The 26,383-nt window shown below is 42.5% G+C and overlaps 2 protein-coding genes across 2 annotated transcripts in view; both read left to right on the forward strand.

The window, feature by feature from the left end:
• LOC126875504 (uncharacterized) overlaps window positions 1-26,383 on the forward strand; it is a 258,579-nt gene that overhangs the window by 46,023 nt on the left and 186,173 nt on the right. The window lies entirely within an intron of this gene.
• On the forward strand, window positions 18,300-21,106 carry LOC126875435 (uncharacterized). The gene is made up of 4 exons (XM_050638349.1): window positions 18,300-18,455; window positions 18,533-18,798; window positions 19,133-21,010; window positions 21,088-21,106. The coding sequence occupies exons 1-4, from the start codon at window positions 18,300-18,302 to the stop codon at window positions 21,104-21,106; spliced, it is 2,319 nt and encodes a 772-aa protein (XP_050494306.1).

The raw sequence follows: 26,383 nt of genomic DNA on the forward strand, positions 1-26,383 counted from the left end.
GGAAGGAAATGACGGCTATTTTTCGTCAAAATTTACGAAATCTTCGCGGTTTGCGAGATAGTTTGATTGTTTCGACGCTTAAATGGTTGTGCATTGCATTAGCACTGTGAAACGGAGTTCAACGAGTGCTTAAACGTCGAAATATCTCCAACGGGAAGGAAATGACGGCTATTTTTCGTCAAAATTTACGAAATCTTCGCGATTTGCGAGATATTTTGATTGTTTCGACGCTTAAATGGTTGTGCATTGCATTAGCACTGTGAAGTGGAGCTCTACGAGTGCTTAAACGTCGAAATATCTCCACCGGGAAGGAAATGACGGCTATTTTTCGTCAAAATTTACGAAATCTTCGCGATTTGCGAGATATTTTGATTGTTTCGACGCTTAAATGGTTGTGCATTGCATTAGCACTGTGAAATGGAGTTCAACGAGTGCTTAAACGTCGAAATATCTCCAACGGGCAGGAAATGACGGCTATTTTTCGTCAAAATCGCGATTTGCGAGATATTTTGATTGTTTCGACGCTTAAACTGTTGTGCATTGCATTAGCACTGTGAAATGGAGTTCAACGAGTGCTTAAACGTCGAAATATCTCCAACGGGAAGGAAATGACGGCTATTTTTCGTCAAAATTTACGAAATCTTCGCGATTTGCGAGATATTTTGATTGTTTCGACGCTTAAATGGTTGTGCATTGCATTAGCACTGTGAAGTGGAGCACAACGAGTGCTTAAACGTCGAAATATCTCCACCGGGAAGGAAATGACGGCTATTTTTCGTCAAAATTTACGAAATCTTCGCGATTTGCGAGATAGTTTGATTGTTTCGACGCTTAAATGGTTGTGCATTGCATTAGCACTGTGAAATGGAGTTCAACGAGTGCTTAAACGTCGAAATATCTCCAACGGGAAGGAAATGACGGCTATTTTTCGTCCAAATTTACGAAATCTTCGCGATTTGCGAGATATTTTGATTGTTTCGACGCTTAAATGGTTGTGCATTGCATTAGCACTGTGAAATGGAGTTCAACGAGTGCTTAAACGTCGAAATATCTCCAACGGGAAGGAAATGACGGCTATTTTTCGTCCAAATTTACGAAATCTTCGCGATTTGCGAGATAGTTTGATTGTTTCGACGCTTAAATGGTTGTGCATTGCATTAGCACTGTGAAATGGAGCTCAACGAGTGCTTAAACGTTGAAATATCTCCAACGGGCAGGAAATGACGGCTATTTTTCGTCAAAATCGCGATTTGCGAGATATTTTGATTGTTTCGACGCTTAAACGGTTGTGCATTGCATTAGCACTGTGAAACGGAGTTCAACGAGTGCTTAAACGTCGAAATATCTCCAACGGGCAGGAAATGACGGCTATTTTTCGTCAAAATCGCGATTTGCGAGATATTTTGATTGTTTCGACGCTTAAACTGTTGTGCATTGCATTAGCACTGTGAAATGGAGTTCAACGAGTGCTTAAACGTCGAAATATCTCCAACGGGAAGGAAATGACGGCTATTTTTCGTCAAAATTTACGAAATCTTCGCGATTTGCGAGATATTTTGATTGTTTCGACGCTTAAATGGTTGTGCATTGCATTAGCACTGTGAAATGGAGTTCAACGAGTGCTTAAACGTCGAAATATCTCCAACGGGAAGGAAATGACGGCTATTTTTCGTCAAAATTTACGAAATCTTCGCGATTTGCGAGATATTTTGATTGTTTCGACGCTTAAATGGTTGTGCATTGCATTAGCACTGTGAAGTGGAGCTCAACGAGTGCTTAAACGTCGAAATATCTCCACCGGGAAGGAAATGACGGCTATTTTTCGTCAAAATTTACGAAATCTTCGCGGTTTGCGAGATAGTTTGATTGTTTCGACGCTTAAATGGTTGTGCATTGCATTAGCACTGTGAAATGGAGTTCAACGAGTGCTTAAACGTCGAAATATCTCCAACGGGAAGGAAATGACGGCTATTTATCGTCAAAATTTACGAAATCTTCGCGATTTGCGAGATATTTTGATTGTTTCGACGCTTAAATGGTTGTGCATTGCATTAGCACTGTGAAGTGGAGCTCAACGAGTGCTTAAACGTCGAAATATCTCCACCGGGAAGGAAATGACGGCTATTTTTCGTCAAAATTTACGAAATCTTCGCGATTTGCGAGATATTTTGATTGTTTCGACGCTTAAATGGTTGTGCATTGCATTAGCACTGTGAAATGGAGTTCAACGAGTGCTTAAACGTCGAAATATCTCCAACGGGCAGGAAATGACGGCTATTTTTCGTCAAAATCGCGATTTGCGAGATATTTTGATTGTTTCGACGCTTAAACTGTTGTGCATTGCATTAGCACTGTGAAATGGAGTTCAACGAGTGCTTAAACGTCGAAATATCTCCAACGGGAAGGAAATGACGGCTATTTTTCGTCAAAATTTACGAAATCTTCGCGATTTGCGAGATATTTTGATTGTTTCGACGCTTAAATGGTTGTGCATTGCATTAGCACTGTGAAGTGGAGCACAACGAGTGCTTAAACGTCGAAATATCTCCACCGGGAAGGAAATGACGGCTATTTTTCGTCAAAATTTACGAAATCTTCGCGATTTGCGAGATAGTTTGATTGTTTCGACGCTTAAATGGTTGTGCATTGCATTTGCACTGTGAAATGGAGTTCAACGAGTGCTTAAACGTCGAAATATCTCCAACGGGAAGGAAATGACGGCTATTTTTCGTCCAAATTTACGAAATCTTCGCGATTTGCGAGATATTTTGATTGTTTCGACGCTTAAATGGTTGTGCATAGCATTAGCACTGTGAAATGGAGTTCAACGAGTGCTTAAACGTCGAAATATCTCCAACGGGAAGGAAATGACGGCTATTTTTCGTCAAAATCGCGATTTGCGAGACATTTTGATTGTTTCGACGCTTAAATGGTTGTGCATTGCATTAGCACTGTGAAATGGAGTTCAACGAGTGCTTAAACGTCGAAATATCTCCAACGGGCAGGAAATGACGGCTATTTTTCGTCAAAATCGCGATTTGCGAGATATTTTGATTGTTTCGACGCTTAAACTGTTGTGCATTGCATTAGCACTGTGAAATGGAGTTCAACGAGTGCTTAAACGTCGAAATATCTCCAACGGGAAGGAAATGACGGCTATTTTTCGTCAAAATTTACGAAATCTTCGCGATTTGCGAGATATTTTGATTGTTTCGACGCTTAAATGGTTGTGCATTGCATTAGCACTGTGAAGTGGAGCACAACGAGTGCTTAAACGTCGAAATATTTCCACCGGGAAGGAAATGACGGCTATTTTTCGTCAAAATTTACGAAATCTTCGCGATTTGCGAGATAGTTTGATTGTTTCGACGCTTAAATGGTTGTGCATTGCATTAGCACTGTGAAATGGAGTTCAACGAGTGCTTAAACGTCGAAATATCTCCAACGGGAAGGAAATGACGGCTATTTTTCGTCCAAATTTACGAAATCTTCGCGATTTGCGAGATATTTTGATTGTTTCGACGCTTAAATGGTTGTGCATTGCATTAGCACTGTGAAATGGAGTTCAGCGAGTGCTTAAACGTCGAAATATCTCCAACGGGCAGGAAATGACGGCTATTTTTCGTGAAAATCGCGATTTGCGAGACATTTTGATTGTTTCGACGCTTAAACGGTTGTGCATTGCATTAGCACTGTGATATGGAGTTCAACGAGTGCTTAAACGTCGAAATATCTCCAACGGGAAGGAAATGACGGCTATTTATCGTCAAAATTTACGAAATCTTCGCGATTTGCGAGATATTTTGATGGTTTCGACGCTTAAATGGTTGTGCATTGCATTAGCACTGTGAAGTGGAGCTCAACGAGTGCTTAAACGTCGAAATATCTCCACCGGGAAGGAAATGACGGCTACTTTTCGTCAAAATTTACGAAATCTTCGCGATTTGCGAGATATTTTGATTGTTTCGACGCTTAAATGGTTGTGCATTGCATTAGCACTGTGAAATGGAGTTCAACGAGTGCTTAAACGTCGAAATATCTCCAACGGGCAGGAAATGACGGCTATTTTTCGTCAAAATCGCGATTTGCGAGATATTTTGATTGTTTCGACGCTTAAACGGTTGTGCATTGCATTAGCACTGTGAAATGGAGGTCAACGAGTGCTTAAACGTCGAAATATCTCCACCGGGAAGGAAATGACGGCTATTTTTCGTCAAAATTTACGAAATCTTCGCGATTTGCGAGATAGTTTGATTGTTTCGACGCTTAAATGGTTGTGCATTGCATTAGCACTGTGAAATGGAGTTCAACGAGTGCTTAAACGTCGAAATATCTCCAACGGGAAGGAAATGACGGCTATTTTTCGTCCAAATTTACGAAATCTTCGCGATTTGCGAGATAGTTTGATTGTTTCGACGCTTAAATGGTTGTGCATTGCATTAGCACTGTGAAATGGAGTTCAACGAGTGCTCAAACGTCGAAATATCTCCAACGGGCAGGAAATGACGGCTATTTTTCGTCAAAATCGCGATTTGCGAGATATTTTGATTGTTTCGACGCTTAAACGGTTGTGCATTGCATTAGCACTGTGAAATGGAGTTCAACGAGTGCTTAAACGTCGAAATATCTCCAACGGGCAGGAAATGACGGCTATTTTTCGTCAAAATCGCGATTTGCGAGATATTTTGATTGTTTCGACGCTTAAACTGTTGTGCATTGCATTAGCACTGTGAAGTGGAGCTCAACGAGTGCTTAAACGTCGAAATATCTCCACCGGGAAGGAAATGACGGCTATTTTTCGTCAAAATTTACGAAATCTTCGCGGTTTGCGAGATAGTTTGATTGTTTCGACGCTTAAATGGTTGTGCATTGCATTAGCACTGTGAAATGGAGTTCAACGAGTGCTTAAACGTCGAAATATCTCCAACGGGAAGGAAATGACGGCTATTTATCGTCAAAATTTACGAAATCTTCGCGATTTGCGAGATATTTTGATTGTTTCGACGCTTAAATGGTTGTGCATTGCATTAGCACTGTGAAGTGGAGCTCAACGAGTGCTTAAACGTCGAAATATCTCCACCGGGAAGGAAATGACGGCTATTTTTCGTCAAAATTTACGAAATCTTCGCGATTTGCGAGATATTTTGATTGTTTCGACGCTTAAATGGTTGTGCATTGCATTAGCACTGTGAAATGGAGTTCAACGAGTGCTTAAACGTCGAAATATCTCCAACGGGCAGGAAATGACGGCTATTTTTCGTCAAAATCGCGATTTGCGAGATATTTTGATTGTTTCGACGCTTAAACTGTTGTGCATTGCATTAGCACTGTGAAATGGAGTTCAACGAGTGCTTAAACGTGGAAATATCTCCAACGGGAAGGAAATGACGGCTATTTTTCGTCAAAATTTACGAAATCTTCGCGATTTGCGAGATATTTTGATTGTTTCGACGCTTAAATGGTTGTGCATTGCATTAGCACTGTGAAGTGGAGCACAACGAGTGCTTAAACGTCGAAATATCTCCACCGGAAAGGAAATGACGGCTATTTTTCGTCAAAATTTACGAAATCTTCGCGATTTGCGAGATAGTTTGATTGTTTCGACGCTTAAATGGTTGTGCATTGCATTAGCACTGTGAAATGGAGTTCAACGAGTGCTTAAACGTCGAAATATCTCCAACGGGAAGGAAATGACGGCTATTTTTCGTCCAAATTTACGAAATCTTCGCGATTTGCGAGATATTTTGATTGTTTCGACGCTTAAATGGTTGTGCATTGCATTAGCACTGTGAAATGGAGTTCAACGAGTGCTTAAACGTCGAAATATCTCCAACGGGAAGGAAATGACGGCTATTTTTCGTCAAAATCGCGATTTGAGAGACATTTTGATTGTTTCGACGCTTAAATGGTTGTGCATTGCATTAGCACTGTGAAATGGAGTTCAACGAGTGCTTAAACGTCGAAATATCTCCAACGGGCAGGAAATGACGGCTATTTTTCGTCAAAATCGCGATTTGCGAGATATTTTGATTGTTTCGACGCTTAAACTGTTGTGCATTGCATTAGCACTGTGAAATGGAGTTCAACGAGTGCTTAAACGTCGAAATATCTCCAACGGGAAGGAAATGACGGCTATTTTTCGTCAAAATTTACGAAATCTTCGCGATTTGCGAAATATTTTGATTGTTTCGACGCTTAAATGGTTGTGCATTGCATTAGCACTGTGAAGTGGAGCACAACGAGTGCTTAAACGTCGAAATATCTCCAACGGGAAGGAAATGACGGCTATTTTTCGTCAAAATTTACGAAATCTTCGCGATTTGCGAGATATTTTGATTGTTTCGACGCTTAAATGGTTGTGCATTGCATTAGCACTGTGAAGTGGAGCACAACGAGTGCTTAAACGTCGAAATATCTCCACCGGAAAGGAAATGACGGCTATTTTTCGTCAAAATTTACGAAATCTTCGCGATTTGCGAGATAGTTTGATTGTTTCGACGCTTAAATGGTTGTGCATTGCATTAGCACTGTGAAATGGAGTTCAACGAGTGCTTAAACGTCGAAATATCTCCAACGGGAAGGAAATGACGGCTATTTTTCGTCCAAATTTACGAAATCTTCGCGATTTGCGAGATATTTTGATTGTTTCGACGCTTAAATGGTTGTGCATTGCATTAGCACTGTGAAATGGAGTTCAACGAGTGCTTAAACGTCGAAATATCTCCAACGGGAAGGAAATGACGGCTATTTTTCGTCAAAATCGCGATTTGAGAGACATTTTGATTGTTTCGACGCTTAAATGGTTGTGCATTGCATTAGCACTGTGAAATGGAGTTCAACGAGTGCTTAAACGTCGAAATATCTCCAACGGGCAGGAAATGACGGCTATTTTTCGTCAAAATCGCGATTTGCGAGATATTTTGATTGTTTCGACGCTTAAACTGTTGTGCATTGCATTAGCACTGTGAAATGGAGTTCAACGAGTGCTTAAACGTCGAAATATCTCCAACGGGAAGGAAATGACGGCTATTTTTCGTCAAAATTTACGAAATCTTCGCGATTTGCGAAATATTTTGATTGTTTCGACGCTTAAATGGTTGTGCATTGCATTAGCACTGTGAAGTGGAGCACAACGAGTGCTTAAACGTCGAAATATCTCCACCGGGAAGGAAATGACGGCTATTTTTCGTCAAAATTTATGAAATCTTCGCGATTTGCGAGATAGTTTGATTGTTTCGACGCTTAAATGGTTGTGCATTGCATTAGCACTGTGAAATGGAGTTCAACGAGTGCTTAAACGTCGAAATAGCTCCAACGGGAAGGAAATGACGGCTATTTTTCGTCCAAATTTACGAAATCTTCGCGATTTGCGAGATAGTTTGATTGTTTCGACGCTTAAATGGTTGTGCATTGCATTAGCACTGTGAAATGGAGTTCAACGAGTGCTTAAACGTCGAAATATCTCCACCGGGAAGGAAATGACGGCTATTTTTCGTCAAAATTTACGAAATCTTCGCGATTTGCGAGATATTTTGATTGTTTCGACGCTTAAATGGTTGTGCATTGCATTAGCACTGTGAAATGGAGTTCAGCGAGTGCTTAAACGTCGAAATATCTCCAACGGGCAGGAAATGACGGCTATTTTTCGTGAAAATCGCGATTTGCGAGACATTTTGATTGTTTCGACGCTTAAACGGTTGTGCATTGCATTAGCACTGTGATATGGAGTTCAACGAGTGCTTAAACGTCGAAATATCTCCAACGGGAAGGAAATGACGGCTATTTATCGTCAAAATTTACGAAATCTTCGCGATTTGCGAGATATTTTGATGGTTTCGACGCTTAAATGGTTGTGCATTGCATTAGCACTGTGAAGTGGAGCTCAACGAGTGCTTAAACGTCGAAATATCTCCACCGGGAAGGAAATGACGGCTACTTTTCGTCAAAATTTACGAAATCTTCGCGATTTGCGAGATATTTTGATTGTTTCGACGCTTAAATGGTTGTGCATTGCATTAGCACTGTGAAATGGAGTTCAACGAGTGCTTAAACGTCGAAATATCTCCAACGGGCAGGAAATGACGGCTATTTTTCGTCAAAATCGCGATTTGCGAGATATTTTGATTGTTTCGACGCTTAAACTGTTGTGCATTGCATTAGCACTGTGAAATGGAGTTCAACGAGTGCTTAAACGTCGAAATATCTCCAACGGGAAGGAAATGACGGCTATTTTTCATCAAAATTTACGAAATCTTCGCGATTTGCGAGATATTTTGATTGTTTCGACGCTTAAATGGTTGTGCATTGCATTAGCACTGTGAAGTGGAGCTCAACGAGTGCTTAAACGTCGAAATATCTCCACCGGGAAGGAAATGACGGCTATTTTTCGTCAAAATTTACGAAATCTTCGCGATTTGCGAGATAGTTTGATTGTTTCGACGCTTAAATGGTTGTGCATTGCATTAGCACTGTGAAATGGAGTTCAACGAGTGCTTAAACGTCGAAATATCTCCAACGGGCAGGAAATGACGGCTATTTTTCGTCAAAATCGCGATTTGCGAGATATTTTGATTGTTTCGACGCTTAAACGGTTGTGCATTGCATTAGCACTGTGAAATGGAGTTCAACGAGTGCTTAAACGTCGAAATATCTCCAACGGGCAGGAAATGACGGCTATTTTTCGTCAAAATCGCGATTTGCGAGATATTTTGATTGTTTCGACGCTTAAACTGTTGTGCATTGCATCAGCACTGTGAAATGGAGTTCAACGAGTGCTTAAACGTCGAAATATCTCCAACGGGAAGGAAATGACGGCTATTTTTCGTCAAAATTTACGAAATCTTCGCGATTTGCGAGATATTTTGATTGTTTCGACGCTTAAATGGTTGTGCATTGCATTAGCACTGTGAAATGGAGTTCAACGAGTGCTTAAACGTCGAAATATCTCCAACGGGCAGGAAATGACGGCTATTTTTCGTCAAAATCGCGATTTGCGAGACATTTTGATTGTTTCGACGCTTAAACGGTTGTGCATTGCATTAGCACTGTGAAATGGAGTTCAACGAGTGCTTAAACGTCGAAATATCTCCAACGGGCAGGAAATGACGGCTATTTTTCGTCAAAATCGCGATTTGCGAGATATTTTGATTGTTTCGACGCTTAAACTGTTGTGCATTGCATTAGCACTGTGAAATGGAGTTCAACGAGTGCTTAAACGTCGAAATATCTCCAACGGGAAGGAAATGACGGCTATTTTTCATCAAAATTTACGAAATCTTCGCGATTTGCGAGATATTTTGATTGTTTCGACGCTTAAATGGTTGTGCATTGCATTAGCACTGTGAAGTGGAGCTCAACGAGTGCTTAAACGTCGAAATATCTCCACCGGGAAGGAAATGACGGCTATTTTTCGTCAAAATTTACGAAATCTTCGCGGTTTGCGAGATAGTTTGATTGTTTCGACGCTTAAATGGTTGTGCATTGCATTAGCACTGTGAAATGGAGTTCAACGAGTGCTTAAACGTTGAAATATCTCCAACGGGAAGGAAATGACGGCTATTTATCGTCAAAATCGCGATTTGCGAGATATTTTGATTGTTTCGACGCTTAAACGGTTGTGCATTGCATTAGCACTGTGAAATGGAGTTCAACGAGTGCTTAAACGTCGAAATATCTCCACCGGGAAGGAAATGACGGCTATTTTTCGTCAAAATTTACGAAATCTTCGCGATTTGCGAGATAGTTTGATTGTTTCGACGCTTAAATGGTTGTGCATTGCATTAGCACTGTGAAATGGAGTTCAACGAGTGCTTAAACGTCGAAATATCTCCAACGGGAAGGAAATGACGGCTATTTTTCGTCCAAATTTACGAAATCTTCGCGATTTGCGAGATAGTTTGATTGTTTCGACGCTTAAATGGTTGTGCATTGCATTAGCACTGTGAAATGGAGTTCAACGAGTGCTTAAACGTCGAAATATCTCCAACGGGCAGGAAATGACGGCTATTTTTCGTCAAAATCGCGATTTGCGAGATATTTTGATTGTTTCGACGCTTAAACGGTTGTGCATTGCATTAGCACTGTGAAATGGAGTTCAACGAGTGCTTAAACGTCGAAATATCTCCAACGGGCAGGAAATGACGGCTATTTTTCGTCAAAATCGCGATTTGCGAGATATTTTGATTGTTTCGACGCTTAAACTGTTGTGCATTGCATCAGCACTGTGAAATGGAGTTCAACGAGTGCTTAAACGTCGAAATATCTCCAACGGGAAGGAAATGACGGCTATTTTTCGTCAAAATTTACGAAATCTTCGCGATTTGCGAGATATTTTGATTGTTTCGACGCTTAAATGGTTGTGCATTGCATTAGCACTGTGAAATGGAGTTCAACGAGTGCTTAAACGTCGAAATATCTCCAACGGGCAGGAAATGACGGCTATTTTTCGTCAAAATCGCGATTTGCGAGACATTTTGATTGTTTCGACGCTTAAACGGTTGTGCATTGCATTAGCACTGTGAAATGGAGTTCAACGAGTGCTTAAACGTCGAAATATCTCCAACGGGCAGGAAATGACGGCTATTTTTCGTCAAAATCGCGATTTGCGAGATATTTTGATTGTTTCGACGCTTAAACTGTTGTGCATTGCATTAGCACTGTGAAATGGAGTTCAACGAGTGCTTAAACGTCGAAATATCTCCAACGGGAAGGAAATGACGGCTATTTTTCGTCAAAATTTACGAAATCTTCGCGATTTGCGAGATATTTTGATTGTTTCGACGCTTAAATGGTTGTGCATTGCATTAGCACTGTGAAGTGGAGCTCAACGAGTGCTTAAACGTCGAAATATCTCCACCGGGAAGGAAATGACGGCTATTTTTCGTCAAAATTTACGAAATCTTCGCGGTTTGCGAGATAGTTTGATTGTTTCGACGCTTAAATGGTTGTGCATTGCATTAGCACTGTGAAATGGAGTTCAACGAGTGCTTAAACGTCGAAATATCTCCAACGGGAAGGAAATGACGGCTATTTATCGTCAAAATTTACGAAATCTTCGCGATTTGCGAGATATTTTGATTGTTTCGACGCTTAAATGGTTGTGCATTGCATTAGCACTGTGAAGTGGAGCTCAACGAGTGCTTAAACGTCGAAATATCTCCACCGGGAAGGAAATGACGGCTATTTTTCGTCAAAATTTACGAAATCTTCGCGATTTGCGAGATATTTTGATTGTTTCGACGCTTAAATGGTTGTGCATTGCATTAGCACTGTGAAATGGAGTTCAACGAGTGCTTAAACGTCGTAATATCTCCAACGGGCAGGAAATGACGGCTATTTTTCGTCAAAATCGCGATTTGCGAGATATTTTGATTGTTTCGACGCTTAAACTGTTGTGCATTGCATTAGCACTGTGAAATGGAGTTCAACGAGTGCTTAAACGTCGAAATATCTCCAACGGGAAGGAAATGACGGCTATTTTTCGTCAAAATTTACGAAATCTTCGCGATTTGCGAGATATTTTGATTGTTTCGACGCTTAAATGGTGTTACGTATCAATTTGTTTGTTTAAATCGATCAAATCTAAGGTTGAATTTTACTGAAAAATTTTTTTTTTTTTTTTTTTTTATAGTTGAGTTTGAGTTTTGAATTTAATCGGAAAGGAAATAAATTAAAATGATATTATTGTGTATTTAATTCCGATTTAGGTTATTAATTAATACGGTAGTTGCTGCCACCAGAAATAGTCCAAAGACTATTTCAAAATATTTTATTTTTTATTATTTTCTTTTGCATTTAATGGGTAGCGTTAACTGACGCTTAATGCAACTGGTAAACGAATTTCACTTTTCGGCTAACCTGCTATGCGCAGGGATACTAGCGCGGGAGAGGATTAAAGCTGGGTACAATAAATATTTTTCCTCGTCGAACGGATTTTTACTTGGATGTGAAATGGGTTAGGTTATTATATATATATATTTGATTAGCTAGATATATATATTTTAGCGTTGCTGGATTAGATAGGAATGTGAGATTGTTTGTTGTTTTATATAAATTTATTTTTTCGTTTGACTTCCTCTTCTTTTTTAATTTCGCTGTTAAGACCGAAACTCAATTCATTTACCCCGATGGATTCTGTCGCCACGATTTTCTTGCCTTTTGAGTTTAGCTATCGAGGATAATTCTAACGATCCTCTCTGTGTGGGACTCGTGTGATTTCGCCAGCCTTGCCCAAAGACGGGTAATAATTTACCAACAGTGGGAGGAGGAAGGCGAAGATCGATGGGTGTTCTCGATAATTGAAAACACCGTTTGCACGAGCCGACACAGCGAACGATCTTTTGGTTAATTTCCCGAAGGGGGGATTGTTTTGTTATATCTTTCTTATAATCGCATGCAAGAATGGCAAGAATATCGGTTAATAGCAATACCGGTATCGTTCTTGATTTTCAATTGACCCCGACGATATATTTATTAGTCCTTTCTGAGCGGGATTTGTGTGATTTCGCAAGCCTTGCCCAAAGATGGGTAATATTTTACCAACAATGGGAGGAGGAATGCGAAGATCAGTGGGTGTTTCAGTAGCTGAAAACACCGTTCGCACAAGCCGACACAACGGACAACTCCTTTGTTTAAAATTTAAGCAATGTTTCTATCTTAAAAACCGTAAATGAAATCGATGATAGGAGGTTTTGATTCAATTCTCGAGGACAACGAGATTGCCAGAGAAGAAGAAAGTTTTTAAATTTAATTTGCTTACCTTGAGGAAAAGGTGCTATCGGGTGCCATCACTCCAGCTGTCCCGGTGATCGTCGAAGGTTGTTGGGTTTATTATTTAATTTCGAATATAGTTTTCTATCAACCTTTACTTTATTAAACTATTTCGATACAAATTGAGTGACTTGCTAACTGAATTGATATCGTAATGAAGACTTAAAATTTTACTTTATTTAATCGCGACTCTCTTTTCTTTATCGAAAAACTAAAGACCCCGAAACGCAAAATACTTATACAAATTTCTAGACGCAAAGAATAATGAGCCGTAGTAACAAACGATCGCAAACTAATGAACGAATAATGCACGAAATAATAATGAACCCGCGCTATGTTGCATCGCTTATTTATAATGCCATCCCCCACGGGGTGGTGGTCCGCTGGGGGTACGCTTCCGTGGGAATCGGGATGTTGCAGTTTGGGCTTCTTAGAATCGTACGTGACAAAATGTAAATTCCATATTTCGACTTAGTTTTTTATCAGTCCTGTGTTTCCGCTGAGCTAGCGTCTAGGAGATTTGAGGCATTCCACGCTGATCTAGTCCGTTTCGCGAGAAACTTCCACGTGCTGTACCGTGGGAATTACCGGTGTTTCTTCGGCACGTGGAAGGGCTGATGGCTGCAGCATCATCATTATTTTAAAGTTTCCTCGGGCAACACGCGCAACTCCGCTGCTCTCCCATAACAAAGACCTCCTCCTTCGAATTGTTATGCGTAAGTTTGGATGTTTGCATATTAAGATTGTTTTGTGATTTTGATTGTTTTTCCCTTTTTTGCTATTTCCTTAGGCTTCGGTGATCGACGTTCGAACCATGTTTGCTGAGTCGTTTCTATCAGAGGTTCCTTTCCAGACTTCCCTGGTACGTATTTAGTCTTATTTTTAGTTCGTTTGGTTCGTCCTGTTTCGTTTTATTTAAAATATACCGTGTTGTTTCCAGCCCAAGCGAAAGAGGGATTCCGAAGAGCCCATGGGCGACTCGGGGGAACCCATCAAGCGCATGCGGCCTTGTGATGGACCACGAGTGTCGGGGAGTTTGGAGGAACTGTTTTACATTGGTGCCGAGGCTGTGTCGAAATTGGGTTTTGACGATTTGGTTACTTTCGACGAGAATTTCTTCGATGCGGAGACCGTCATATTGGAGAGGGAACCCCCTCTGGTTGAAATCGTCGATACCGAGCGTTGCGTGAAAGTTCGTTTTGCGAATGAAATTCTCGAAGAGGTTTTGGAGGCGCATCTTCGTCACCATGCTTCTGGGAGAAAGGGAATTTCCCCTGTTGTGCGCTATTGGTGTATGTGTGAGTTCAGCGAACTTTATCCCGGAGCTCCTTGCTTCGATTTTGATTTATTGTAGCTGCTTCAATTTCGTTGGTTCGCTGTTTTGATGTTCCTTATTATTATTAATTTTGTGTTCAATATGTGTGTATATATATATATATATTTTTTAGTCTGATAGTGTTAGGTTATCTATTTTACATTTGTTAATTTTTTTAATTTTATATTTCCCCCCTTTTATTTAAATATATATATATATATTTTTACATTTGTAGTTGCCCATAAAATTTATTAAAGAAAAGTGTTAACAATGTGTTTTCATGATTTGTTTCTCGCGCCTGACTTCCATTAATCCCTAATATTCCTGTCGCCATGACGCGTGTAAATCCAACATGGCCGCTCATAAATGTCATCAGTAAAGTTTTTAGTGACGGGTCTTTAGTTTTGTTTGATATCGAAGTAATTTTCGTCTGTCGCTCGTTTTTCCTTATTCTACCGCAATTAGAACATTTATTTATTAATATTATTTTAAAGTGACAATAGTATAACTCGTGTGAATATACGTATATATATATATGTTTATGTTGTGTGTCACTTCAGTATAGCTAATGTTTTGTAATTCTTTGATTGCATTATTTATTGTTTCGAGTAGTTTATTTCATAGAGTATTCGATAATATAAAACATATGCACTCACACATACATATGTATATATACGTATTTATATGCATATCTCTCTTGCCCATATAGTGTTCATACGAAATGAAATGTTAATTATTTATTTTATATTAATTTCTTTTAATAAGATAGAACACACACACGCACGCGTATATATGTATATATTTCTGGCAAAGTGATTTTCATTCAGATTCTTTAGTGATATAGTGTTGTGTATTTGAGGTTATGTGTCAATCATTTGATTTCATATATACATATATATCTTGTAGTGTGACAACATAGTATTGAAGGTTTTGTTTCTAGATTATTGTGCGTTTAGTGTGTGTTTACATATTTGTGTTTGATGATAGAATTTCTGTATGCAATTACTCAGGTCGTTGCGGTGTTAATTACTTTGAGCGTTTGGGCTATCGACAGGTTGTCGCTTAGTCCCAAGTGTTGCGTTGTGTGTTCTATTTCTTTTGTAGATTATTAATAGTAGTTTTAGTTTAGAAAAATAAATTATTTATATGTTTATATAGAGACATGCATGTTTCATAATGTAATTCTTATATTACAATGCTCTACCGGCATCTAGGCTAGTTTTAAGTATGTATTTTAGATTGTAGAATGCACATAGATTAGTAGTAGTTTAGAATATAGATTTTTATAAGTTTGTGTAGAGACATGCATGTTTCGTAATGTAATTCTTATATTATAATGCTCTACCGGTGTTACGCCATGCGGCTTGTCATAGATTATATTCTTAACTGTCGGTCGCGGCACTATAATGTCGCAGACGGATCGTCGCGGCTGCCCGGCAAAACAAACATTGTAGTGGCAAGCGCATGGTTCATTAAGCAGGGCGACCTCCAGAAACGTCGATTCGTGGCCGTTATTTTATCTGGCGTAAAAGAATGTGGCGTGATCCGAAGGTAGTGGGGGTCGCCTTCCAGAAAAAATCAGAACATTTCGAGAAGCCAAACAGTCAACACACATCTTATATCGCGCATTACGTAGTCACATTTTCTTTTTGTTGTTCCATTTATATCTTTCTAGTTAATAAGTTGTTGCAATAAACATTAATTTAGTTGTGTTAATTTTGTGAAATTTCATTAAACTACCCTTATTATCATAATCGAAATAAGGGAATCGATCAGTTCGTGGCGTCGATTGTTTAATCGTAACGAGAACTTACAACTCTCGTTGACGTGATATCTCGCGATCGCGTCTCTCCGCGAATGATCGAAACATTTTGGTCCTTCGAGCCGGATTACGTGCCAGTGAAGAGTGCACTTACCAGTGACCACACAGTGCCACGTGACTTTATCAAAACCAGCAGCGGAAGCAGGAGCATCCACTACAGCGAAACCAGTGACGTCAGGCGCGTCATCTTCGAAGAAGCACATCCCATTGGCAAGGGAACGCAACCACGCAGCCTTCCGTCGCAGCTGGACAACCATCAACGCAACGAATTTCACAACTTAACATACACGCGACCTCACGCCGCACGACAATAAGGTAAGCTCGTTCCTTATTTCGACCATCTCCTATCCTCGGCAACGATGACGAGCGAAGACCAACTAATCTCCCTGCGTCGGAGACGAGGCTATTGTAGCGGCCGATTCACATATTTATCGAACCGACTCGACGAGTACGAGCAATCCGAGAGTCAGCAAAATTCCTTATTAAAGAATTACGAGAAACAACTGACCGAAGTTGCGAGTCAATTCGAAGCGATTCAACTCGAATTAGAAGTATTGGACGAGGAGGAACAAGCGCGCGGCTTCGAAATAAGGGATCAGTACGTCGCGGTAGACACAAGGCTACAAAATCTTCTGAGGAACGCGCAAACAGCTTCGCCGTCGACATCCATAAACCCTCCAACCTGTGCATCATCCACAAGTTTAAATCCGATATCCATTAAATTACCAGATCTTCGGCTCCCTACTTTTGACGGAAGCTTAGAAAAATGGAACACGTTTTATGATACCTTTTCCTCCACAATCGATAAAAATCCCAGTCTCACTGACATACAGAAATTCCATTACCTGCAGTCCGCCCTGCAAGGAGAAGCAGCCGATTGCTTAAACGCGTTACCCCTTAGTAATGTAAACTACAGTCAGGCTATAGCCGTTCTCAAGGAAAGTTTCGAATGTCCACGATACACAGCTTTCAGTCACTGCATGGCAATAATTGATTATCCAAGGATAACCAAGGAGTCTCCAACGGAATTAAGGCGCTTAGTCCACACATTTAAACAACATATATATGCATTGAACAAATTAGGAGAGTCCTACCCCGATACGAGTGCTATGCTCAACAGCCTCATCCTCTCGAAAATACCACTAAGTATCCAAAAGCAATGGGAAATGACGCTGCCCAATAACGAGGTACCTCCGTACATTCATTTATTAAACTTCCTAGAGAGATTAGCACGAAGCTCTAGACCGATCACCACGGTCAGACAAACAAGAGAATCACCGGAACAAACTACTCCGGTCCGTCAACGCGCATCACGAGGGCATGCACTTACGGCGACACAGGTTACTCCAACATGCCCCACCTGTCAAGGACCACACCCCATTTGGAGATGTGACACCTTCAAAACCAAATCCCTTCGCGAACGCATTCGGGAGGTCAAAGGAGCATCACTATGCCTCAACTGCCTCGGGAAAGGGCACACAACGAAGCATTGTTTCGCAGGATCATGTCGCATATGTGGAGAACGACATCATACAATGCTGCATAGGACAAAACGTCATTCAGGGTCTCGTTCCAGCACGTCCAGCCCGAAATCTTCCCCATTAAATAGCCGATCCACAACACCTTCCTTGCCACCTTGCGTATCACCCACTCGCCGCAAAAAGCACACAACAGACCACAGATCGGAAACACCACGAACAGCCGCGTCTCCAAGTCCACCGCCCAGTGACAGACGAACACACAACCAATGACGCCGACGATCGACGACTCCGTTGACGACCGAACATACCAGACCAATAGCATCCGAATTACTGTCCAATGATCTAGTCATCACAGCGCAGATTAATATTTTGAATGATAAACAGCAACCAATCCGTTGTCGAGCGTTGCTCGACACCGGATCCAGTATGAACTTCATTACCGAGGAATTAGCAAAATCGTTAAAGATAAGGCAAAACAAATGTTCGGTCCCGATCGGAGCTCTAGACACCTTGACAACGACCTCTAAGCGACACATCACGGCCACGATCACTTCCACTGACGGTACATACACGCGGACATTAACGTTCCTTATCATTCCAACCATATCAACCTTAATTCCCAGCGAACCCATCGATCGTTCGACACTTGAGATACCAAAAAATCTCAAATTGGCCGATCCACGATTTCATTTACCAGCTCCGATAGATGTACTACTAAGCTCAGGTTCAACACTCGCGTCGATGTGTGTGGGACAAGTCAACCTCACGCAGCCAGACGAGCCTGGCCTGCGTCTGCAAAAGACGCGATTCGGATGGGTAATCGGGGGGAGTCCAACTTCCCAAACCGCTACAAACATATTTCACACATCCACGACGACTTTACAAGCAGACCTCGCGCGGTTTTGGGAAATCGATGAAGGACCCTCAATTAAACATATCTCAGAGGCAGATCGACGATGCGAAGAACACTTCCAAGCCCACACCCGACGCACCAGCGAAGGACGATACATCGTCGCTCTACCTTTCAACGATCAGCTTCAGTCACTCGGATCCTCTAGAACGCTGGCGAGTAAACGACTCGCCTCACTCAATCGCCGATTCCAGCACGACAAACGCTTCGAATCAGAATATCGAACGGTAATACAGGAATACCTGGCGTTGGGACACATGACGAAGGTCAGTGACAACCACTCCGACGACAACGGATACTATTTACCCCATCATGGCGTGACCAAAGCATCGAGTCAAACCACCAAACTCCGTGTAGTTTTCGACGGATCGGCACCAAGCACTACCGGAACCTCCTTAAACGATACACTTCACACAGGACCCAAGTTACAGGAAGATTTATTTTATATATTAATTAGATTCCGCGCTCATCAATACGTACTCACCGGCGACATCGAGAAAATGTATCGGCAATTCCTCGTACGACCAGAGGATCGGAAATATCAAAGGATATTATGGCGCAGCGCGAGTGGAGAAACAGAAACATATGAGCTTAACACTGTAACGTTCGGTCTATCCGCAGCCCCGTATCTAGCTATTCGGTGCCTCAAGCAACTGGCAGAGGACGAAGGACATCGATTTCCACGTGCAGCACAGGTACTGCAGCGGGATTTCTACGTCGACGACGCTCTCACCGGAGCTGAAACGAAGGACGAAGCCCTCACGCTCAGAACAGAACTCACCAATTTACTTCAACTGGCCGGCTTAAACATACGAAAATGGGCGTCAAACGATAAGGACTTATTACACGGACTTAGAAGAAACAAATCACCAACATTTTTTGGGCGACTCGCAAACCTTGAAGACGCTGGGAGTGTTTTGGAATTCATCCGACGACTCTATTCTTTACTCGGTCGAAGTCAAACCCACGCCCTCTCGAGTCACGAAACGAATCATCAGCTCGGAGATTGCAAAAATTTACGATCCGCTCGGTCTGCTCGCACCGGTGATTGTTCGGGCCAAGATGCTACTTCAACGAATATGGTCGTCGAAAATCGATTGGGATGAATCACTTCCGATCGAGTTACATACAGAGTGGGAAAGGTACTATGCCCAATTACCCTTATTAAACAACGTCAGGTTCCCACGCAAGGCAATAATCGAGTCCGCAATGGAAATTGAACTGCATGGTTTCTGCGATGCCAGCGAAAAGGCTTACGGAGCCTGTGTTTATCTTCGAACCCTTAACACCAACGGCCGTGTTTGGACCCAGCTTTTAACCGCAAAATCGAAAGTCGCCCCACTCAAGTGCCAGACCATTCCTCGGCTCGAGCTGAGCGGAGCACTCCTTCTTACGTCCCTGATGTCAACCGTACAACAAGCCCTATCACACAAAATTACTCGAACTATCTATTGGACCGATTCCACTATCGTCCTCCATTGGCTCAATACATCACCTCACACCCTTAAAACATTCGTCGCTAACAGAGTCTCCGAAATTCAAACAAAAACCAGCATCCGCGATTGGCGCCACGTTCCTACCGACGACAACCCCGCGGACTTAATATCACGCGGCCAAACACCCGAAGAGTTTCTGCGCCCAACCATCTGGCAGCACGGTCCTGCATGGCTCTACCAGTCGGAAGGCTATTGGCCGACATGGGCGCTAACACCGCAAATTGAAGTACCGGAGCAGAAGGGGGCGATTTGTCTGTCCGCAAACCCCGCCGATTACAGTTTGTTGCAAAGATATTCATCCTGGCCCAAGTTGATACGAATCATAGCTCGTTGCCTCCGTTGGAAACAGAAAAGGAACCGAGCGGCACCCCTAACCGTTACTGAATTACGCATAACGCACAATAAACTGATAAAATTGTTGCAAAACATCCATTTCTCCGAGGAAATTCGTACACTCCAAAAAGATCGGAACGCGGCGATAAAGGGTAAGCTCACGCGACTCAATCCGTTCATAGACAAGGAAGGAATATTGCGAGTCGGGGGTCGACTCAGTCATTCGTCGATGACCTTCGCCCAGAAACATCCCATAGTATTACCTAAGTCATCCGTTACAACACGCATCATAGACCACGAGCACAAGATCCACATGCATTCCGGAACGCAGGCTACGTTATACGCAGTAAGACAAAGATACTGGCCCGTTGACGGTCGAAGTCAAGTATGGCGGGCGATCAAAGGCTGCGTCCGCTGCTGCCGCGCTCAACCACCGCCGGTAGAATACGTGATGGGTAATCTGCCGGAGGCGCGAGTAACGGAATCTCGCCCATTTACAAACGTCGGCGTCGATTACTGCGGGCCGTTCCACATCAAGGAAAAACGAGATCGTAACCGTCGTCAGATAAAAGTATACGTAGCCATTTTCGTATGCCTAGCAATTAAAGCGGTACACATCGAGCTCGTTGACGATCTCACTAGCGAAGCCTTCATCGCCGCTCTTCGCCGATTTATCGCTCGACGAGGGTATTGCTCCACCATCCATTCTGATAACGGCACCAACTTCAGAGGAGCAAGCAACGAATTACGAGAGCTTCACGATTTATTACAATCGGACGATCACAAGGAAAAAGTGACCGCATTTTTAGCCGACAAACAAATCGAATGGCACTTCATCCCCCCTCATTCGCCGCATTTCGGTGGGCTATGGGAAGCAGCGGTGAAGTCATTTAAACGCCACCTCAGGCGTGTAGCCGGCAACGAGTTACTCACCTCTGAACAATTGAATACTCTTATCATAGAAATAGAAGCAGTCCTTAATTCCCGCCCACTAACTCCTATCTCCACCGATCCAAATGATCTCCTAGTCCTCACTCCCGGACATTTTCTCATTGGCGATTCACTAATGTGCTTACGTGATCGAGATTTCAGAGACATTCCATCGAACCGACTCTCCAGATGGCAGCATATCCAACAGCTTAAACAGCATTTTTGGAACCGCTGGCATAAGGAGTATTTGAACGAGCTAACCAACCGCAATAAGTGGAGCAAGGGTGGACACGGCATCCAAAAAGGCACAATCGTCATCCTCAGAGAGGACAACGTTCCCTCCATGCATTGGCCTCTGGGCCGAGTTATCAAGGTTCATCCAGGCGCCGATGGTGTCATCCGGACAGCTACAGTTCAGACGGCAAAGAGCGTTTTGGATCGGGCCGTCAAAAGGCTTGTCCCACTGCCAATTCAACCCGATCTCGAGAAACCCGAACAACTAGCCACCGAGACGAACTAAGATGGGAACTTCAATCACATCTCGCTAATTTGATCGGTACCCTCTCAACGGGGGGAGGATGTTACGCCATGCGGCTTGCCATAGATTATATTCTTAACTGTCGGTCGCGGCACTATAATGTCGCAGACGGATCGTCGCGGCTGCCCGGCAAAACAAACATTGTAGTGGCAAGCGCATGGTTCATTAAGCAGGGCGACCTCCAGAAACGTCGATTCGTGGCCGTTATTTTATCTGGCGTAAAAGAATGTGGCGTGATCCGAAGGTAGTGGGGGTCGCCTTCCAGAAAAAATCAGAACATTTCGAGAAGCCAAACAGTCAACACACATCTTATATCGCGCATTACGTAGTCACATTTTCTTTTTGTTGTTCCATTTATATCTTTCTAGTTAATAAGTTGTTGCAATAAACATTAATTTAGTTGTGTTAATTTTGTGAAATTTCATTAAACTACCCTTATTATCATAATCGAAATAAGGGAATCGATCAGTTCGTGGCGTCGATTGTTTAATCGTAACGAGAACTTACAACTCTCGTTGACGTGATATCTCGCGATCGCGTCTCTCCGCGAATGATCGAAACAACCGGCATGTAGGCTAGTTTTAAGTATGTATTTTAGATTGTAGAATTTACATAGATCAGTAGTAGTTTAGAATATAAATTTTTATAAGTTTGTATAGAGACATGCATGTAATTCTTGTATTATAACTCTTTACCGGACCGTAGCCTGTATCTTAGATTGTTGATTCGAGCGTACATTAATAGTAATTTAGTTTAGAATATAATATATATATGTATATATATATATATATATATATATGTCGGGTCTCGATTCGAATTTTGGGCGCGCGACGACTCTTCATGTGGACTAGCCATCGTTTCACAAAGCCGAGATTTTATTTACACGTATATACAGGTCTATCACTAAGCTTAACAAATAATAAGTACAACTAATAATAAGTCTAACAAACACTAAGCCTAACGAATAATACGATCTACGAATAATTAAATTAAATAATACTATTAGCAATGTTTGAGTTCAAACGAATCCAAGGTCACCGGGATAACTCCTTACTAAGCGAAACTAACTTAGGCGCAAATGCGATCGTCGAAAATGCTCGATGTATCACTCTCCAAGGCAATCGCAAGAATGCCAGCCTCGTGGAGATTTTTCTCCCTGTACGATTGCATTTTGTTTTCTATACCCGTTTGGAAGCATCGAGAAGGTTCCAAACGCCGTTGCTAGGCACACTCGTTGGAAGCATCGAGAAAGTTCCAAACGCCGTTGCTAGGCAGTTTCTGCCTGGAGTTTTGATTACTAATACAATGTATGTCCCATTGCATCGGCACCTCCGAGGCAACATCACACGTGGCTCGGCCCGCTCTCGAGGCCGCATGCCGCCACAACCACATTTCTCGGAAAACACATACAACCACTCCAGACCTCCGTTAGATAAAACATCCATCCCGTGACCGTGGCTACGTTCAGCGACCGATTGTCACCTCGAACCCAATCTCGCTTATTACAAATCTTAAGCAATTACAACTATAATAAAATCTAGGCTAAGGTACTAGAGGATGTTCCCAAAATTTCCAAGGAAAGGCTTCGGCTTTCCTTTCATCTCCAACACGGCCATCCTGACTATCACACGTCCTCGGGTGTACCTTCGTCAACAAAACAAAAGGAAACAGGATTAGTATCATTGTGATTAGCATTCAAAGTGCCAGTTGCATTCTGCGTGCTTTCAGTCGGGTCGTAATGACATGACGGACCATTCTCGATTTCACACCCAAATGGGTCTCATCCTTCGAATCGCACATACTCTCAAAGTTCGTTACATAACCAGCTTCGTAACACGATCGCTGTCAACACTAGACCGCCTCCAGCCTCGTGACATTGTCACTGCCGGTACTAGACCGCCTCCAGCCTTGTGACATCGTCGCTGTCGGTACTAGACCAGCTCCAAATCCGTGACATTGTCGCTGTCGGTACTAGACCAGCTCTAACCTCGTGACATTGTCGCTGTCGGTACTAAACCGGCTCCCAGCTTCGTGACATTGTCGCTGTCGGTACTAAACCGGCTCCCAGCTTCGTGACATCGTCACTTCCAGTGCCTGACCGCACTGAACTCCATCCCATGGCCGCACCTGGGCTCATATAATTCTACGATCCTCTGGGATCGGGGTACTCACATCGCCATGGTCACTGTTCTCGTCATCACAACAGACATCCAACTCCGCAGGAATGCAACTATCCGGCATTTTCCTTAACCTGTCATGACTGTACTTGTATGACCTTTTCCCATCCAGTGTTTTCAAGGTATATCGGTCTCCTTCCAGGACCTCCGATATTACAAACGGACCCCTGAATTTTGGATCCAATTTTGTCTGGTTCCTTTCTTCATTTTGGCGTAGTACCAAATCACCGGGATTAAACCTAACTACTTTAGCTTTGGTTTTATCGAATCTCTCTTTGTCATACCTAGCACTAGTTTCCATCTCTTTTATTGCCTGTTGTCTTACACTGGAGATATCTATTTCTTTTTCCTCGATGTTATCAGGTAGTAATAAGTCATACGGTCTTGCTGCTCTACCAATCAATAACTCTAAAGGACTCGATTTGATGGTGCAATTCAAAGCCAATTGCATCTCCCCGATCGCGTCTTGCCATGAACGCCCGGTCGTTTCTACCGTTGTGAACATATTTTTTAACGTGCTCATAACACGTTCTACTTGCCCATTGGCCCTACTTGCACCGGTCGCGATCAAATGAACTTTGATTTGTTTGCTTGCACAGAATTCTTGAAATTCCCGGCCCGTGAAACATCTACCCTGATCTGCTATTACCCGACAGGGACTACCGAACAAAAACACGGCGGACTTAAGTGCCTTGATAACGCTAAGCGAATCCAATTTGCGTGTGTGATGTAAGTGCACGAATTTCGTAAAGGCATCGATCAAGACGACGACATACTCTTTCGAGTCATTCTTGCCACTCAGCTTGCCCGTTATGTCCATGTGCACCGTATGCCACGGTATGCCGGTCTTAGGTATAGGATGCAGTTCAGCCCGTATTTTACCTGAACTAGCCTTCGAAACTCTACAAGCATGGCAGTTCTCGACAAATTTGCGAACGTACTTCGCCATTCCCTCGAACCAATAATACTCATAGAGCTTCTCGAGCGTTTTATCCCATCCTAAGTGCATAATTGACTGATGCACATGGTTGATGACGGACCATCTAAAACCTCTCGGAACAATGGGTAAGCAAAGGGTTCTGCCCTTTCGTTGTATTTTACGGTAAAGTGTACCGGATCGCAGTTCGTAGGTATTCGCGATATCTTCCGCGAGCTCTTCGTTCTGCAACTTATTAACGATTTCGGAGATTTGCGGATCGCGACGTTGTTCCGCTAATAGCCAATCCTCGGAGATCTCGGCCAGATTAATCTCTTTCTCTGCGACCTTGTCTATCATACGGCGATTCAAGTCTACGGGGTTTCGCGAAAAGAAATCTACGTGGGCCATTCGTTTACCCTCTCGATACATGATGTCAAAATCGAATGTTTGCAAGTAAGCCCACCACCTATAAACCCGGTCGTTTAAGTTTACTTTGTTGCTGGAGGCTTTCAAAGAATTACAGTCGGTAACTACTAAGAATTTCCGTCCATGTAAGTAGTGTCGGAAATGCTTGACGGCGCTTACTACTGCTAGTGTCTCCAGTTCGTACGAATGATACCTAGATTCCGCGGGACTGGTCCTTTTACTATAATATTCGATGACTCTGTTTTCCTTTTCGACTTTATGCATTAAAATAGCTCCATACCCCTCCGAACTAGCGTCGGTATGTAGCTCTATGGGACGACTGGGATCAAATATCATTAACACCGGCGCGTCGGTCAGAACGGAAATTATCTGTTGTCTTATCTTTTCGTGCCTGTCCGTCCAAGTTATGTGCTTGTTACTAGAAGTGAGTGCGTACAAGGGTTTCATCACTTGTGAAAATTTAGGAATAAATTTTCGGAAGTAAGAGGCCAAACCTATAAACTGCCTAAGCTGTGTGACGGTCGACGGTGCAGGTAAAGAATTCAAAGCTTGTATTTTTCCCGGGTTTGGACGAACTTCTCCGTTACGAATTACATATCCCAAATAAAGTACCGACGTTTTCAGAAAAGAACATTTAGCGAAATTGAAAGAAAATCCGGCGTATACGAGAGTGTTTAGTACAGTGTGCAACCTTTCTAGAGCTTGATCTATTGAGTCGGCGATTATTAGAACGTCGTCCAAATAAACAACGACATACGAATAAGCGAGGTCGCCTAAGGCCTTGAAAATGGCTCTCTGGAAAACGGCTGGTGCATTTTTCAACCCAAACGGCATCGTCACGTATTCGTATTGACCGTCGGGGGTAACGAACGCAGTATATTCCGTCGAGTTAGGATGAATGGGAATCTGATGAAATCCGCTAGCCATGTCCAGGCTAATGAAGTATCTCGCACTCTGCAATCTCGCGATTTGGTCAGCAATAAGAGGTAAGGGATACCGATCCGCGACCGTATTTTTATTCAGCGCTCGAAAGTCTACACACAATCTGTCTGAGCCGTCCTTCTTCTTCACGAGTATCATAGGGCTCGCGAACGGCGAATTACTAGGTTTTACGATTTGTGCTTTCATTAATTCGTCTATTCTCTCGCGTACTATTCTTCGCTCTTCCTCGCTAAGCCTGTAAGGGCTTCTCTGCACGGTGACGTTGGGATCAATTAGCCGTATTTCCAACTGACCCGTACTGACGCGAGTACGCGGGAAACCCGTAA

The sequence above is a fragment of the Bombus huntii genome, chromosome 18 (assembly GCF_024542735.1).
Source record: "Bombus huntii isolate Logan2020A chromosome 18, iyBomHunt1.1, whole genome shotgun sequence".
Taxonomy (NCBI): domain Eukaryota; kingdom Metazoa; phylum Arthropoda; class Insecta; order Hymenoptera; family Apidae; genus Bombus; species Bombus huntii.